Here is an 18,630-nt window from a genome sequence, read left to right on the forward strand (position 1 = left end):
TGAAAGCCACCTGAAACTTGCCAAATAATTAGAAATAAAGTAGCTTACTTTCAATAAGCACCTCGTCAAACTTCTATTTAAAAAAAAAGAAAAATCATGTCCTTGAAGCAGGAATTACTGTTTTAAGTAGCTCTTCAAGACTGTACTTTCCTATCAAAAATGAATTATTGTAAATTAATCTTGGTTAAAAAGTAAAATGAGGATCTCAACCTTAAGGAACAATGCCATGTTTTCTTGTTTGCATGTCCTATCTTAAACAGAACTTGGAACAAGAAACCTATAACAGACTGTCAAACTTGCTCTAAGTATCATTGATAAGATATACAGGACCTATATTTTTTGAAGTAAGCTCACTATGGGGCTTAATTATGTACATTTGGAAAAGTGACATGAATTCAACTAGTGTGGTCATGAAGGAAAACTGATAATCACAGCAAAGTCCTTGTGATGTTCCCTAAATGCTACAGTGCATATTTGTTCTGTCACAGTTGTTTAGGGCCAACACTTGCTTGCAATAAATGAGTAGGCACACTGGAAAAAATGGGACTGCTTGCATGAGTAAACTGAGTAGGATTTGGTCCTTGAGGTTTGTATACAACTCCGCCCTATAGAACTGTATTCTGTTGACTTGTAGGCATATAACTTGTGCTATACTACCACAGGTTTCCTCTGGGGTAATTGTAGGCACTGAATTTAAAGGCCATGATACAACTCACACATTTTATACATAAAAAATAAACCTAACAATGGCTAACCATCACCATGGCCCCTTTCCTTGTATGTTATATATGCTCACCTTGTACTGCTTGTCTGTCTTTATAGTTTGTGTCCTCAAGGCAAGGGTTGTCTTCCTATTTCTGTATAGTGCCTAGTCCCATGTGGTGTGCTACCATAATATAAATTATGCTTCAGTAGCTTTGCAAAGTCTATTTAATTCAGAAACTAAATTGTTCAAGAAAAACATAGACAAAATGGGAAGTGTTTTTATTTACATGTGTTACAGCTGATAGTTCTGATCTGATTTTGAATTGATGATTGAGTAAAACAAATATACGAGGTCTTAATTCTAGATGTTATAGTTAATAATACTATACGATAGAAACTACATTCAACTGTTGCCCCTTAAACTGGATTTGCATACCACATATGCATGTAAAAACTCTAGAGACCACTGCTTTCTTGAAGACTTAAACAACCATCTTTCCCAAATGACAGAGCCATAAAAGAAATTCTCAGGTAGGGGAGTGTTATTGCCTATCAAGCAGGTTCTGCCAAGGACTATTCAATTGTGAATCTTCCTGGCTTTGTGGTGGCAACAAAGCTTTCTGTTACGCTGGTAAAGCAGTCTTGAAAGAAATGTTTTTGTTTTTTTTTAACAACATGGCTGTCGCAAGAAGTGAAATATGACTGCACTGCACAAAATCACTGTGCCAGATGTAACCCCTTAATCACATTGGTGATCAGTTACTGTAACAAATATTCCTGTTGATTTCATTGGGACTAAATATGTGAGTAACCCAATGGAATTAAGGGGCTCACAATGTGGTCGTCCTGTTTGGGTGCGTTTAGGGTGTTTCAGATATCCTAGTGCTATACCTCTCAACCAGCGTCTGCAAGTCTGGATGGAAGCGTATTAGGAGAGCTTTGGACAGAAATATGTACTGCACCTATCTGCACTGTCAGGCATACTGCTGTTAGTCTTCAGCTTTCAGGAGCACACTTTATTTGTAGATTTAAGTGTGTGAAAACTTTTGCCCACTACTATTCTCACTTGATAATGTATATTTGCAAACTTTATAGCATAAGTGCAGTTCCCGCTACAGTGAAGACTTTGTGCTACAGCTGGAAAAAGAGTTGGTCCAAGCCAGACTAAGTGAAGCAGAATCCCATTGTGCTCTGAAGGAGATGCAAGATAAGGTTCTAGAGATGGAAAAGGTAAATCAAAATCATGATCCTCTGTATAAAGTAGCACTGTAAATAACCACACTAGTTCCCATAGTTTAGCTGCATGATTGTGCTGCAAAAATCTATCATGTTTGGTTTCTAGCTCATGATTGCAAAAAACCTTCAAAAATCTGTGATGAATGTAACCAAAAGCAAAGATGTGTGCTTGAGCCTTCAGGGATCTTGGAGCAATAGCTCAGGTGTGAACAGTTCCCTTTCATTTCATTTCCATGTGATCACATTGAATTCTGGTGGTGGTCCATGTAAACCTTTTATTTCATTGTTGATAGTTTTGTCAAGCCTCAAGATAGTGTCCATCCAATGCTTGGACTACTGGTAGATATTGATGCAGGGTGTAGCTAGCTGCTGACAAAGGTACCTGTTATGGGGAATGAGGAATTAAAGCTCTCCTCCTTCCCAAATTTTCAAGTGCTCGTTGGGCAGGAAAATTTCCAAAATGAGAAGGAAAAAGATGCCTCCCCTTCACAGTATCAAAAACCTCAACTCTCTCTCGGATGTCAAAACCAAAACCATCTCCCTCATTTTCATGCATATTGAAAGTTACAATTGTCCTCTAACAATCAACTGTCAAAACATCCAGCTTCCTTTGCAGAACAAAAATCTATAGCACATCAAAAATTTTCAGAATAAGATGGAATAATCCCAAATGATATAACTGATATGATGTACTGCATGGCAGTCTGCTCCTCAAAGGGTCTGTTGAACCAGGGAACAGCAAGCCCTGGCAGAAGTTGGAAACCAGCAGATAATAATGATTGACTCTGATTCCCAGTGGGAAGATATAAGTGAGGCTACAGCTCCGTAAGGGTGGGGAAACAGGAGAGAGACATTTTCCTGACCAGCAGCAGAAGGGTGTATCAGATGGGGTAGGCCCTATGATCCCCCTGAGGCCAAGGGAGGTCATGACCTTTTGAGCTTCTGGGGTGTAAAGGATCTTGCAGTATCAGGCCAGGTCAGGACTATCCCTTTTTGTTACTTTTTCTATAAACCTTGCATTTGTGTGGCAAAAGAATAAAAGCCTGTATAGAAGGCTAAAACAGAGGTGGCTGTGGCTGCCTGTTTTGTCCCCAAGCTGGTGGACAGACCCACCAGACTACAAGGACTTTGATCAAAACTTATATTTTAGGCAAAGTAAGACCTGGAGTACAGTGTTTTTAAAAGTAACATCTTGACTCATAACAGGTAAATCAAATTCTCTGGAAGGCTTGGCAGGTGTGTGGTGATGTAAGATACATAAAACATTAAGGCAATAACAGATAAATTTAACATGTTCAAATAAGAATTCGTGATCTGACCCCAAAATTCAGATGAGCATTTACTTATATTTAAGCCTCTTCAAACAGGGACATGATATTCTTTAAATTTAAAAATTCAGTGTACATCTGAAAAAAGTTATAACCATAACAGATAAAACCCAGTTTTAGGAAATAACTTTATAATGTTACAGCATCTCTGGACTGGAGCATGTACACTTGGGTGGATGAGAGGACCTAAAATAACCAAAAGTTGCTTTGACTACTGCAGTCTACTATCTTTAGACCATGTAGGTTTGGAAAAATTATATTCATTGCCCCAAGCTCTACGCTGATGCACTAATAGTTCAGGCGCCCAGAAGGATGTACTGTAGCTGTTCATACTTGGAAATAGCTACAGCACTTCGTCTGAGACCTTTTTGAAGTTGTTAAAGTGGATGTTCACCATCTGTTAATTCTGATGGTACTATTGAATCCTAAGGTTTTAAATAAATACTATGTTAGCCAAATCATCATGATCCCCAAAGGTACAAAAAACAACCAGTGTTTCTTAAACACTAAAAAATGGTAGGGAGGGGGAGGAACAACACTTTTAACAGCAGTTAAAATCCGTCACGCATTAGCAATGTGATGAGCAGGGATGCTCCTGTTCAGGTGGATTTCTTTTTTAAATTTCCCTGTTACTTTTTGGTTGTTTTAATTTGTTTCAGTAATTCCATGTTAGTATTTTAACTTTTTCCAACCTGTTCCAACCAGCTATTCTTCTTTCTGGTTAGTTTCCCCCAGACGTTTTTTTCCTCTTTCTTTCTGTTTTTCTTTTTCTTCTCTCCCCTCCCCCCGAGTAGGGTTCTGCTTCTGTCCCTGTTTCATATTTCCTTGCCCAACTGCCATTCTGAATCTTCATTGACCCATCTTTTTTCAACATCACTTTCTTCTGCCCTTTTCAAGGATGAACAAACTTTCCAAAAATTAGTCTGAGATCTCATTCATTAATAAGAGATGTGTAGGATCAAATGGCAAAAGTCGCCTTAATGATATAAAATCTATTCCACCTTCACTTTACCTAGCAAAAATAGAGTTCAAAACCTACAGACTTGTTTTCCATGCATTTTTGTTGGCATCATTAATACCAAAGACAGTGTAAGCAGTCCGGCTCCCTGCCCTGCTTTTTAGTGATGCCATCAACTCCAGCATGAGAAGTCTAGAGGCCAGGAGGTCTGAAATCTTGGTATGTAATTTTAGTTCATACTTAAAAGGTATTTGTCTAACTTAAATCCATACTTTATTCTATCAACAATCTCAGATTTAGCTTTAAAGCTTCTCATTTCATCTTAAGGTGCATCAGGAATAGTAATCACTCCATGTGATCTTGGAACAAAACTTCCTAAATGTACATTTCTTCAATTAAATGTTTAAGAGGGTCTTCTTTGTTACAGAGGAACAGTTCTTTACCTGATGAGAATAATGTTGCCAGACTCCAAGAAGAACTGATTGCAGTGAAGTTGAGAGAAGCAGAAGCTTTGATGGGCCTAAAAGAACTTAGACAGCAAGTCAAGGATTTGGAGGAACACTGGCAGGTATGCATATAAACCTCTTGATAAACTTAAATATTTTTGAATAAAGCAGGATAATTGAATATGTAAGTCTGAAAAATGGGGTCAAGTAGACTGGTGACTGGGTCTGTACAGAAATGGCATATTAAATGAGGGAGCCACAATGTGTTTTTACTTTAAAAATGTAAAATGGATCCAGGTTGTAGATGAGGGCTTTCTACCTCATGCCACAAATTAAAACCTTCTGGTGGGAGATATACAAGTATAAAGTAAAGATCCTATTTCAGTGAATGCGAGTAGAGGTTGGAGCTTAGCAAAATCCTGCTATTCAGGTGTTTTGAAATACTCCAACTTCTCTTGTTTTAAGGACAGACTTTCAGTTTCATGATTGCCCCAATTGAAAATTCCTGTCCCCAAGCCACTGTCTCTCAGTTTTTGTAACTGCAATCTTGTGGCTGTTTGTCGTTTTTATGATGAACTGTAATGCTATGTTAGTCTTCTGTTTGATTCTTCAAAATTGTTGTGGTGGATTGTGAAGTACTTCATTCTTCAGCAGATGAGGTAATAGTATTTTAGGAGAGTCCTGAGAGATAGCTATAGATACATAATCTAAAAAAAGCCATTATAAATTATTTTAGCGTCATCTAGCTCGCACTGCTGGAAGATGGAAAGATCCATCCAGAAAGAACACTGTGAATGAACTGCAAGATGAATTGATGACAATCCGATTGAGAGAAGCAGAAAGTCAGGCAGATCTAAAAGAGATGAAACAAAGAATGATGGAGATGGAAACACAGGTATGTTATTGAAAACTAGTACTGAGATGGCAGAGAGTTAAGCATTATTGTGATCCAAACTGAATGCTGACACCTAGGGATGCCGAGGGATAGCCTTTACCAGTGACAGTAGCATAATGAGACAGTACAACAATCTTATGCTTTTCGACTGGTTAAGAATGAGACTCCAGTTTGATTCCCTTCCACTTCTTTTCAAGACTTACGATATATGACGCTCCATCTTTCTAAACTTCCCACCTTGATGTTAAGTAATGAACTCGCCATGCTGGGTGGATATGTATGAATCTCAATTGTTTTACAGTCCTAGTTTAGTACAATAAGCATGTATTTTTAAATCCATTAAATTTAATAGGCAAAATTTATCTGACAGAAATACTATCTGCTCCTTTCCTTCCCCTTGGGAGTTGCCTATGCGGTTTTGCCTGATGGTGACCCTCTTTCAAAACCCATGAATCTGGCTCCTGAATTGGCCAGAGGATCCTTGCAGATCATCTGTGTGCTGCCAATACTTAAGAAAGAGTTTGCACCAACATTTTGCCTCTTTAGCTGTGATAAATTCCATGTGGCTGGGGTGTTTGTGAAGAAAGAAGTGTAACATGTTTACCTATTTAAATTCTGCTATAACCAAGGAATGAGAGAGCATCACTTGACCAAAAATAACCTGTATTATGTGCACTTCACCAAACACTTTTATTCCTGAAATTTCTGTTGACACTATAGCATAGTATTGAACTTCTGTTACTTGAAAGGAGGTGAGGAGTGAAGGCTTTGCAATCGACTTTTGGGGAATCCTCTCATGGAAAAAGTCTCAAACATAACTGACACGGGGAGAAACCTGGTACATTTTACATTCTGAATGCATCTCAGCACTACCAGTACCATTCCCTGCTGTCCCAGGAAGCAGGAGTTGGGACACATGGTGGTGTGGTGTAAAGAACTGACTCTGCACCCAGTATTTGGCCCAGAGTCACCAGTTAGAATTTGTTACATGCCACTGATGGAGTAAAAAGCTTCATAAAATATCTCAGATAAGTTAATTAAACCTTTTTCATTAGGGTTGCTAACTTGGCATTGTAGAAATTACTTTCAGTTAATGCATTTTTTATTTCAGTCAGCAGGGGGTATAGTTATCCTGTTTTATCATATGCCATGTACTAACAATCATAAATAACCTCACTTCAGTGTATTTCCTTAGTGCTTGTATATAGACGTATGCTGTTATCTTCCATTTGAACAATAATTTGGTTCATATATCATTTTGTATATAAACATATATAGTCTTTCTAGGCAAAAATATAATTTGCCTTTCAGTGTTGAATATACTTGAGTTACTAATCTTAATGTTCTGTATACACTAGACCAGGTGTTCTCTCAACAGATTTTTTGGTGGCCTCAAAGTGCGGCCACCAACTCTCACTGGTGGCCACACTGATACTTTTTCCTAAAATAGTTAATTAACTTTAGGGAAAAACAATTAAATATGCACAGATACACATCCAAATCATTGTAATTTATATTTGTAAGGTTTTTTGGCAGACTCAATACAAATAATGCTGCCTCCTCTTTGGGAGTGATATTTGTAAATTTGTTCATATCACAGCACACTGAGTAGCTACCTGCGAAGCTATGAAAAGTGACGTGATTTTTAACAAACATACAAGTATCGCTTTTCACAGATAGCTAGTAAGTCTGCTGTGAAAAGTAATACTTACATGTTTGTTAATATCACTTTTCTCAGCAAGCCCCAGGACCCATTAAGCCCTGTATGTGGCGGGGCTTCAGGGGGAGGTGGCAGGGGCCAGATGTGATGGTAGGATGGATGCTGGGCAGTGTGGCGGGGCTCAGGGTTGGGGGGGGGCAATGGATGCGGTGCTGTGGGAGACAGCAGGGGCGATAGGGATGGGTGAGTCCAACTGTCAAGTGGCCAGAGCCATGACCTGGTGTCTGCTATGTGGCCGGGGCTCAGTGCCCATGGCCAGAGCCCAGAGCTGGGGACAGGAACTGCACAGCCGGAGCCAGGGATTGGTGCCCGCTGCTGCGCAGCCAGAGCTGTAGGTCAGCGCCTGGGGACCAGTGCCTGTCACCACAAGGCCAGAGCCCGGGACTGCATGGGTGGAGCCAGGAGCCCGCACCTGCTGCTGCACGGCCAGGACCAGGGGTCAGCACCTGAGGCTAGCTCGCGCCACCACGTGGCCAGATCTCGGGAACAAAGCTGTGGGTTGGCGCCTGCTGCTGTGCAGCTGGGGCATGGATCAGCGCAGCCAGAGCTGCGGGTTGGCACCTGCCACTGCGCGGCCCGAGCTTGAGACTGGAGCTGGGGGCCAGCGCCTGCTGCCGCGCAGCTGGAACCAGAGGGTGGAGGTGAAGTCCCTCAGCTCGAGGTCAGGGCTGCGTGGCTAGAGCCGGGGCGGTCAGTGCCCACTGCCCCGCGGTGGGAGCCCAGGGCTGCATGGCCAGGCTCCTGAAGTCTCCCTGCTGGAGCCTGATGCCGAAACCCCCTCCCCTCAAGGTGGGTCAAGAACTCACCTTGCTGCTGCAGCATTGTGCCCCACCTCTCTCTCCAGAGGCGGTGTGGGGTGCTGCACATCCAGGAGCAACAAGGAAGGAGTGGGAGAAGCTGATCCTCCCCCGCCCCAATCACTGCCCAGATGACTGTCGTGGCTACATGAAAACCCCCTGATGTCTGCATTTGAGAAATGTTGCACTAGACCACCTGGTATCTGAGTATACTTTATCAAAACATATTTTCATTCAAAATAAACATTAAGATGAGCAATTTTTAATTGCAACAAATCTTGGAATGCTTCTTGCTCAATAAAATAACCTTTTGATTTACTGAATTTGTAAATAAAACTGACTTGTAAATCCTGTTTATAAAATATCTATTGGAAGAAATGTTAGTGCTTTCCTTGTCTATTTAGGTAGGTGTGATAAGACCTCTTCTGACACGCTTTTTTTTATAAATGTCAGAACCACATCAACAGTAACCATTTACGGAGGGCGGAGCAAGAGGTCAGCAATCTACAAGGAAAGGTGCAATATCTTTCTGCGCAGAACAAAGGGCTTCTTGCTCAGCTGAGTGAAGCAAAACGTAAACAAGCTGAGACTGAGTGCAAGGTAACCAGCATCATGAGCACACCATTCATGTACAAAGTATATATTCACATTCTTCTTTCTTATTTGTGACAACCAGATCCATATTTTCAGCTTTATATAGACAACAAACCTCACAAAAGCAAAACCTTACATTTTCTAGTGAATTAGAAACATCATCTTGGATTTACCACCCACCAAAAGGAGGGATGACAACCTTCTCCTCTAATTTGTGGTCCTGTGGAAGTTAACTTTTGAGTAGAACTACACTTTAAAGTAAGTGACTGTGTAAAAGGCACAGACTTACACAGCAGACTCTGAACATGGTTTACTCAGACATAACTGATTGCATTCATGACAAAGTACTTTATAGTACCTTAATTCTGGTTAGCAGAATCAATATAGCTGTGTGAGAGGTCGCAAGGGTAGAATTAGGGTGGAAGGGGACATGCCCTCAGGGTAGGGTGTGACGGTACCCACTGTCCAGTGGCAGCCTGTCTTTCTGTAGAGTGTCTACAATTGGTCAATCTGTGTCCAAGAAGGCTGGGTAGAACAGACCTCTTCATTGTGGTCAATCCACAAGAATGAAAGTGTCTGGCTTGACTTTGAGATCCCAGGTCCAGTTTGCGCTTTTTAGTTTAAAAAATCACAATTTTTTCTTTCTAAACTGCTATACCAAATTTGGACAATCAGACACCATAAACATGGAGTCTTGCAAGACTTTTAGGAACTTCCTTGTAAAACCATACTTCAAAATTATCATTGCCCCTAAAAGTGACACTATTTAAACCAAAAGTTGTTCCAGCTCAAGTGTGTAAAATTCTTTTCCATATCAGGTTTCAGAGTAACAGCCGTGTTAGTCTGTATTCGCAAAAAGAAAAGGAGTACTTGTGGCATGCTCAAATAAATTGGTTAGTCTCTAAGGTGCCACAAGTACTCCTTTTTTTTTTCCATATCAGAAGCTGAAAACAAAAGTTAAAAGCATGTCTTTACTGTACTTAATTTTCAGTACACATGAGTGGTAGGATTCCTTTAGTAAAGTAAACTAAAATATTGAATATATACAATATCTCTTCTGTGTCAGTTTTTAGTATAATCCAAAAGAATAGCATGAGCGGCACATCAATAATCAAACTACAGTCTTAAACCTTCAGCTGTACACTGTTGTGTTCATATACTGCATCAGCTTCCAAATGTGTCCATGAACATATGAGTTTTGCCTTAGCAAAAGTAAATGGCTTATGTTTACACTTAAGTTCCAGATATTTCCAAATTCATTATACAGGGCAAAGTTGAAAAAAATATATTTCAAGGAAAAAATTTCTCAAATGACACTCTTATTCAAAATGTATGCATATAGTAAGAAATAACATGCACCCAAGTGTTTGTAAGGCTGTAATTCCATCAAAGGGTTCCGATGACAGTATAAAACAAGAGTGAAGCTTGAGTGGTTTATCACTGTCACTAAATCCCAGAGATGAAATTACATCCTTATTAATATGTATAGTTTTCTTACAATATCTCACAAACCTGTAAATAACAAAATTTGTGAGTGTTTCAAAGTGTTCTCTTCCGGGTAATACAGTTAAATTGACTAGATTTCTGTACACTAAACTATGCTGACCTAACTTTAATCACCCTAAACTACGAAGTGTAGTATGTATTCAGCACCTCTGTCTCTTAACCAGTCTCCTAATTAACTTCATTTTGCCAGTGAAGAGTTTTTTTATTCAGTTTCATTTGATTTTAATTTAAGGTGTTTACCATTTCTCTTAGATATACTCTAGTCCTCCTCCCCTAGGACACTCAATATCTCTTTAGAAAGGGTTTTCATTTTTCCTGCTCTTTACATTGTACTGTTGCTAGCCTCCTTTTTTCTAATGCAACCTAAAATAAGTGTACAGGTAATTGGGTATTAATGTGCAGTGGAATTTGACAAGCCAATGAAAGTTGTTTTTTAGGAATCTGCCCACTGAATATTAAATGTCAGCTCTCTGTTCCTCTGACTAGAATCAGCACTTCATTCTACATAAGAGTTGGTTTCTAATGCTGAATCGGTTACTGCTTTCCATATGTTGATTTCCTTACTAGATGTTCACAACTGTTTTATATATTGGTGGCATTTCTTAGTGTGTAAGGGTATGTCTACACTACGAAATTAGGTTGAATTTATAGAAGTCGGGTTTTTAGAAATCGGTTTTATATATTCGAGTGTGTGCGTCCCCACAGAAAATGCTCTAAGTGCATTAACTCGGCGGAGTGCTTCCACAGTACTGAGGCTAGAGTAGACTTCCGGAGCGTTGCACTGTGGGTAGCTATCCCACAGTTCCCGCAGTCTCCGCTGCCCATTGGAATTCTGGGTTGAGGTCCCAATGCCTGATGGGGCTAAAACATTGTCGCGGGTGGTTCTGGGTACATATCGTCAGGCCCCCGTTCCCTCCCTCCCTCCGTGAAAGCAAGGGCAGACAATCGTTTCGCGCCTTTTTTCCTGAGTTACCTGTGCAGATGCCATACCACGGCAAGCATGGAGCCCACTCAGCTTACTGTCACCGTATGTCTCCTGGGTGCTGGCAGACGCGGTACGGCATTGCTACACAGCAGCAGCAACCCATTGCCTTGTGGCAGCAGACGGTGCAATAGGACTGGTAGCCGTCATCATCATGTCTGAGGTGCTCCTGGTCGCCTGTATGAGGTCGATCAGGAGCGCCTGGACAGACATGGGCGCAGGGACCAAATTTGGAGTGACTTGATCAGGTCATTCTCTTTAGTCCTGCAGTCAGTCCTATTGAACCATCTTATGGTGAGCAGGCAGGTGATACAGACTGCAAGCAGTCCTATTGCATCATCTTCCGCCAGGCAGGCAATAGATGAGGATGGCTAGCAGTCCTATTGTACCATCTTCTGCCGAGCAGCCCTGAGATGTGGATGGCATGCAGTCCTTCTGCACCGTCTGCTGCTAGCCAAAGATGTAAAAGGTAGATGGAGTGGATCAAAACAAGAAATAGACCAGATTTGTTTTGTACTCATTTGCTTCCCCCCCTTCCCCATCTAGGGGACTCATTCCTCTAGGTCAGCACTGCAGTCACTCACAGAGAAGGTGCAGCGAGGTAAATCTAGCCATGTATCAATCAGAAGCCAGACTAACCACCTTGTTCCAATAAGAACAATAACTTAGGTGCACCATTTCTTATTGGAACCCTCCATGAAGTCCTGCCTGAAATACTCCTTGATGTAAAGCCACCCCCTTTGTTGATTTTAACTCCCTGTAAGCCAACCCTGTAAGCCGTGTTGTCAGTCGCCCCTCCCTGCATCAGAGCAACAGCAAACAATCGTGTATCTGAGTTGAGAGTGCTGTCCAGAGCAGTCACAATGGAGCACTCTGGGATAGCTCCCGGAGGCCAATACCGTCGAATTGTGTCCACAGTACCCCAAATTCGACCTGGCAAGGCCGATTTAAGCGCTAATCCACTTGTCAGGGGTGGAGTAAGGAAATCGATTTTAAGAGCCCTTTAAGTCGAAATAAAGGGCTTCATCGTGTGGACGGGTGCAGGTTTACATCGATTTAACGCTGCTAAATTCGACCTAAAGTCCTAGTGTAGACCAGGGCTAAGTAATGACACTTCCCCACTTGTAAATTCTTGTTTCATAGGGTTTAATACTAATAATCACATCAAATCCTTATTAAATATTGCAAAGAAGTGGGGTATCCTCATCCTTTTCATAAAGTAAGAGAGCACTTTGAGTATCCTCTAATCCAGATTCTAGATTAAGTTTGTATCCATCCTCATCTGGATAATTGGCATGGAAAACCTTGCTCTAAAATGGGTTGGGACGAGAGGCTAGTGGATATTCAGTGCAAGCAGGGACTGTGTGTTTGTCAAGTATAATCCTTGTGGCCAGTGAATGAGGTGGAAATGCTAACTATGATCCTGGCTAGACCCTGAATTTTGGATCATAATCATTAGTCCCTGAGGGGTGTATGAGGCTTATATCACAACATGCTTCACAAATGCACATTTGTGATGCTCTGAGATCTGTAGGATAATGTTAATATGAAGTTAGAATCAAGTTATTTGCGCCAAATGGAGATTTGGCATTCTGGCACATTATCTGAACCGTGACTTTGAATGTAAGCTTGGAACAGGCCCCATATCTAATTTTTTGTACAGAATCCTGCATAATGGCATTAATATACATTTTTTATTTGTAAATTGTATTAATAGACAATTGTGATTAACTTGCTTAAGTAGGACTGTCCTAATTTTCCCTCCACTTTCCCCTTCCCCAAAATCCTATCACTGATATAATCTGTCGTGCCTGCTGTCCTCCTGTTGTCCCCACACCCACTCCTCCCTGACTTGCCTCTTGCTTCTACCTCTCAATAAAAGCATGCTGTGGTCTCTCCATCCTCAAGAAGCAGTCCCTTTATTCCACCTGCCTTTCCAACTACTTCCTCTCCCATCCTTTAATCTCTAAACTCAAAGGCACTATTTGCCACTGTTGCCTACAATTCCTCTTTTCTAGCTCCACTTGGGCCCTTCATTCCACTGAAATTAATCTCACCAGGATCTCTGACTCCTTTCATGGCCAGAATTTCTGGCTCTCTACCTAATCCTCCTTCACTTGCTTATAAAACTGGTCACTTGCTCTTTCTTGACATCTTGTCCTTCCTTGCGTATTTGTGTCCTCTCCTGGCTCTTCTGCCCTCTGATCATTCTTTCATTGTATCTCAGTGGATCCTCCTATTTTATGGGCAGTCACACAAGCTCTTCACTTGACCAACTTCTCCTTTAACATTTTTTTGGGCTTCTTGTATGACTTCAGCTACCATGTGTATGTGGATAGGTTTGAGAGTTATCTTTTCCACTCTTAATCAGCTCCTTCCAACCTATCCCACATCTCAGCCTGTCTTTCTGACATCTTGGATGTGTCACTGCAATTTAAACACAACATGGGCAAAACTGAACTCCCTATCTTTACTTTCCAAGCCTCCTCCCCTTATTCTTTTTGTTACTGTTGACAATACCATCATCTTTCCTACTGTCCATAAACCTAGATGTTTATATTTGACTCCTTCTGCCTTATCCCACATATCCAGGCCACATCCAGATTTTTCTATAACACTTTTGAGTGTTCCTCCCCCTCTTAGCTGATCAGGTAAACCTTTTGTTCAGTTTCTCATCTCCCATATTACTACAGTGACTCCTGTGACTTCCCTGACAACCACATCATCCATCCCTAGGCTATTCACAACAAAACTGCTAGAATCTTCCTTGTCTTTTTATTCTAAACACATCTCTCTCACACCTTCTTGAGTGCCTCCATTTGCTCCCCCTCTTCCACAGCATTTTGTTAAGCTTCTAGTACAGTCCTTAAGACAATTCTGTCCCTCTTGTCTCCTGCTCTGCCAACAAGGCTATCCTTGATTCCCCTATGTTTGCATCTCCAGCTCTTCTTGCTTTTTTCACGCAACCTTCTGCTTGGAATGCCCTTCCTGAACTGATCTTTAAGGGCAAATATTGCCTTCTTGCATTCCTCCAAGACCCACTGTTTCCATGATATTTGCAAAAAGTTAGTCAACTAATAATGCATAAGTTTGAAGGGTGGTTGAGTATAGTTATTTTTTAAAATGTGCCTCATGTGCTGTTTATATAATCTTGATTGCATCCCTCTTCACACAGTGTATGTTTGTTTTAGACTGCAAGCTAAAGCCTGGGTGGTTGCTACCAGAATACAAGCACTTATTTAAAGTAACATTTTGTAGTAGAAAACCTATTAGAACCAGTTTTATAATAGCACTTAGCTTATTACATTTTCTGGTATGTTTTCTGTTCACTTGCAAAACTTAATGCACACAGAGAAGGTGAAACTTTTGCAAGTCCCCCCAAACAATATATTTTTTTCATGTTAGCATTACCTTTTGTGGAGAGATCTCAGATTCTCCTCTCCCACCCATTTCCCCCTCCAATAACAACCGAACACATCCTCAAAGCCTCAATCTTCATTCTTCTAGCTGAGAACTGAATGGGTCTCCTATGTACATAAACTGTGTTCTTTAATTTCCTGAGGGACAGGCATGTATGGTGACTCTTTCAGCCAAGTAAAGAGATCTTAAAATTAGAATATCTGCATGGGTAACCAGAAAAACCTCAAGTATGTATACAATCTAAATCTGGGAGTTTCCTTACTAGCATGACTGTCATCAATACAACCTCTTTGGAATAAAATGAGAGGTTTTCCATTGCAGTATCAGGGCCACTAGTTTCTCTAGTTCTAAATATTTTCATTTTATATCAACTAAAAGTATAGATGGGACCTGCTAGACATGGTTCAAGCAGAAATGCTTTGAACCAAAGAAAATATGTCAATGTAAGGAACCAGAAGGTATAAGAACTGTTGCAGTGTTTGGGAATGATGGCCATAGCAATGTTAATTATACCTATCACTGAAAACTAGGTATTTTAAGAGGACATGTGGGGGCCCCAGGGCCAGAGGGGAGGAACAGTAGAGGCTACATGAAGTCCTCAAGTCTCTTGCCTGAAATGGTGACACAGATCTTCATTCCCCAAATGCAAGTTAATTTGACAATAGATGTTTTGAAATTGGTTGGAGTCCTACTGAAATGATTTTCATATTTGGGCCACTTCAGCACAACCCTCTTGAAAGCCAGAAAATTTAACATGCTATGGATGTTCAAAAATATGATGTCCAGTGGGCAACAATAATCCAGTGGGCAACTATTCACTAATATTTCAAACCTAATAGGGTTGATCTCTTCCTTCATGTTCGTCCATCCAGTGTTTTAAGAGCCACTTAATTAGGCCTCCCTTCCTCTCTGGGATCGTATCCTCTCATCTAAAACTTGCTGCGTCAGAAATGTGTAATATTAGGACTAATTAAGAGAATTGTATATCTGAGCAAATGACTTTAAAGTATAGACAAAGTCATGCAGTCAGGATAATTTTTCTTGAAAAACCTTGACACCCCCCCCAAAACAACAACAAAAAAAAAGTCTTAGACTCCTGTCCTGATTGCCAGTCTCCTGCTTGGGGAGGGGGAGAATAGTTCCTTTGCAGTGTTATCATTTCCTTGTTGGATGCTACTGCTTTGCAGTTTAATTCCTTGAATTTCTCCAAGAATAAGTCCAGTTGAGCAAAGTTCACAGATCTGTGCAGCATCTGACTAGAAGAGGCTGCTCAATAAAGGGAGCTAGGGTTTTTTTATTGGCACACTTCCCACTGCTGAAGTGAAAGATGCTGCATCTTCTGGTTCTGAGACGTTAGCTGGTCCACTGTTCATTCCTCAGTTATTTGTCATGAAACTGTAAAATCACCTGCTATGTACCATCAGTGTATTAGTCTAATTTTGAATAAGTTGACCATACTTCTCAACTTAACTGAGAGCAGATACATCGACTTGTTGTGAACATTTCAAACTTTATCAAGAATTTGAAGTGTCTGTCAGTGTGTTCCTCTTATTGTATCTGATCAACAATTCACCAGCTGTATGATGTCATCTTGAATTGTTTGTAATCAGCAGTCAGATTAAAAGGAATCCAGTTACTATACTGTTAGGGCTAAACTCTGCTTTAAGGTAAAGTAACCCAGGAGCCCTGCATGGGTGGAACTGAGGGCAGAATATGGCCCTCAGCCTGAATGAGATATGAGGTCTGAGTCAGTAGCATTACATTTGTTGATGCTATGGTTTTCATCACTCTGAAAAATAACAGGTAACTAATGTAGTAGAACAGGTCCACAGTTATTGTGAAAGTCAGAATTTAGAAAAAAACACTTTACAATATCAGAGGGAGTGCTCTTTTTTTTTAGTCTTTGTAATATTCTAATAACTAAGTCTGAAATTTAATTTAATTGATGGCTGTAGAAGTGATAGTCAAGTAACAGAAGGAAAAATCATGTCCACAACGTGCTCTAATAGTGCAGTGATGGGAAACAACTGATGTTCTTTGTTTACAAGATCCAATAAAAGGCCAACTTTAAAATTACTGTAACGACTGTACCAGAATAAAAAAAAAAAATACAGTTCAAAATCTAAATGGGTCTGATTTTTGGTACTGCCTTTACATCAGAAATACTGTTATCTATCCAAGTTCTGATAACTATAGCACAGTTATCAGATTTCAAATAGCTGAAAAAAACCAAGCATCAAACTCTAATGGAAGTGTGACAATCTCCAAATTTAGGGAAATTTATTCTGTAGACTTCTAAAGATATTTCACACAATACGAATCTTATAATACCTTTGTGGTCTGAACTAACTTCCATTCCCCACAATGTTTAACTAAAAGATTATTTAAATTTGATTTTTTTTTCAACTTGAATGTCAAACATCTGCATTGTAGAATGGCATACACTTAAACCACTGCTAGGATATATGGCTCAGGTGCTTGATTAAAAGGACTTTAGTTATAGTGGTTTGTCACTGTTACAGATAATCCAGTTTGATGGTAACACTACCAGTTGCCTTATGTGAAATGAGTCAGTTGAGAGGGCATGGACTCCTGTGATAGATACCTTGTTAGCACTGGGGGCCAATGTTTGAATTACTATGGAGACTAAGCCTTTGACAGCTAGGGGTGTGCTTTACATGCCAACTGTTGAGGTACACTGGTTTGCAGTGTTACTGTCCATGCTATATCACTTCTGTGGATGAAGAGAATACTTCACTTGTACTCTTAATCTAGTCCTTTTCCTGGGTATTAAAATCTTAAATAACACTTTTAGTTATATTTCTTCTCCTCCCTCTCCCCCATCCCCCAAAGAAAGGGAAGACAAAGAACAAAATAGAGGAATGGGGAAGGGAGGAAGGGGGATAGGGAGGAAGAGCCCCATCTCGAGTTTCATCTGCTAGGAATAAGTTAGGGTATATCTACGCTACAATTGAACATCCATGGCTGGCCCATGTCAGCTGACTTGGGCTCAGGCTGTAGGATTGTAAAATTCTATGTAGATGTTCAGGCTCAAGCTGAATCCCTGGCTCAGGGAGCCTCCCCCTCAGAAACCCAAAATATCAGAGAAAGTTCTCTTGATTTTACAGCTTAGCCCTATTCACCTCTTTTTCAGAACAAGGAAGAAGTGATGGCAGTAAGACTCCGTGAAGCAGACAGCATAGCAGCTGTGGCAGAACTCCAGCAGCATATTGCTGAACTGGAAATCCAGGTAACAAACACCACTTGCAAATGCTAAATGTGCAACATAGTACTGGCCCCATCCTTATTTAGCATTATCCTTTTATTTGCTCCCTTTTCCTTCTTACCTAAGCACAAGGCCATGCTACTCTAATGTTGGGTAATGCTGTACTGTTGAATATTTCCTTTTAGAAATAAAGACCTTGCTTTCTGTCAAATAAATATATTTCTGGGATGTTAATTATTGCTTCCATGCAAGTGACAGAGAGCCATGCATTTCCTCTTGGCTTCTAACTTGTCTGCTTGCCTTTGCTGATTTTGTCAATGTAATGTAAATGTAAACTACCAATGAATGTTTCAAAAATTGAAAACCTCCTTTTAGATTTAAAAAAAAAATTCTCATAGTTTAATTCCAGTCACCTTTCTTGTTTTGCCCAATTGTACTGCCAGGGCCAGAAGTGTAGGCATTGTCCTAAACCCACATTTCAATTGTCTCAGCTATATATTGTTTGACTTTAACTATAATAGTCTTACTACAGGCCATAGCAAGAGCATCTGAGGGTGCTTTCTGAAGCTTCTATTTCAACCCTCTCACTTCCAATCTATACTTCTGGGCTTATATTGTTCCATGGCCTGATGACTTGCTGGCTTTAGGGATAATCAGTGACAATTATGTACCCTTTAGGTACTTTTCTGCTATCAAAAATCTGACCCCATGTCTCACCTACAACTCTTCTGTCTTAACTCTGCTGTGCCAGTTTTAATTGTCCTCCTTACAACTTCTCACAGCTGAATGTCAACCGCTGTCTGAACTGGGACTTCTT

At 40.4% G+C, this 18,630-nt stretch overlaps 1 protein-coding gene across 8 annotated transcripts in view; it reads left to right on the forward strand.

Annotated features, from left to right (window-relative positions):
• EVI5 (ecotropic viral integration site 5) overlaps positions 1–18,630 on the forward strand; it is a 139,687-nt gene that overhangs the window by 53,762 nt on the left and 67,295 nt on the right. For 7 of the 8 annotated variants that reach the window (XM_077824789.1, XM_077824788.1, XM_077824787.1 and 4 more), the window contains 5 exons: positions 1,801–1,935; positions 4,655–4,795; positions 5,410–5,568; positions 8,539–8,685; positions 17,742–17,837. In XM_077824789.1, coding sequence (XP_077680915.1) covers positions 1,801–1,935; positions 4,655–4,795; positions 5,410–5,568; positions 8,539–8,685; positions 17,742–17,837 — 678 coding nt within the window. The remainder of the gene's footprint in view (positions 1–1,800; positions 1,936–4,654; positions 4,796–5,409; positions 5,569–8,538; positions 8,686–17,741; positions 17,838–18,630) is intronic. The other variant, XM_077824785.1, reaches the window with a different exon arrangement.

This window comes from Eretmochelys imbricata, chromosome 8 (assembly GCF_965152235.1).
Source record: "Eretmochelys imbricata isolate rEreImb1 chromosome 8, rEreImb1.hap1, whole genome shotgun sequence".
Taxonomy (NCBI): domain Eukaryota; kingdom Metazoa; phylum Chordata; order Testudines; family Cheloniidae; genus Eretmochelys; species Eretmochelys imbricata.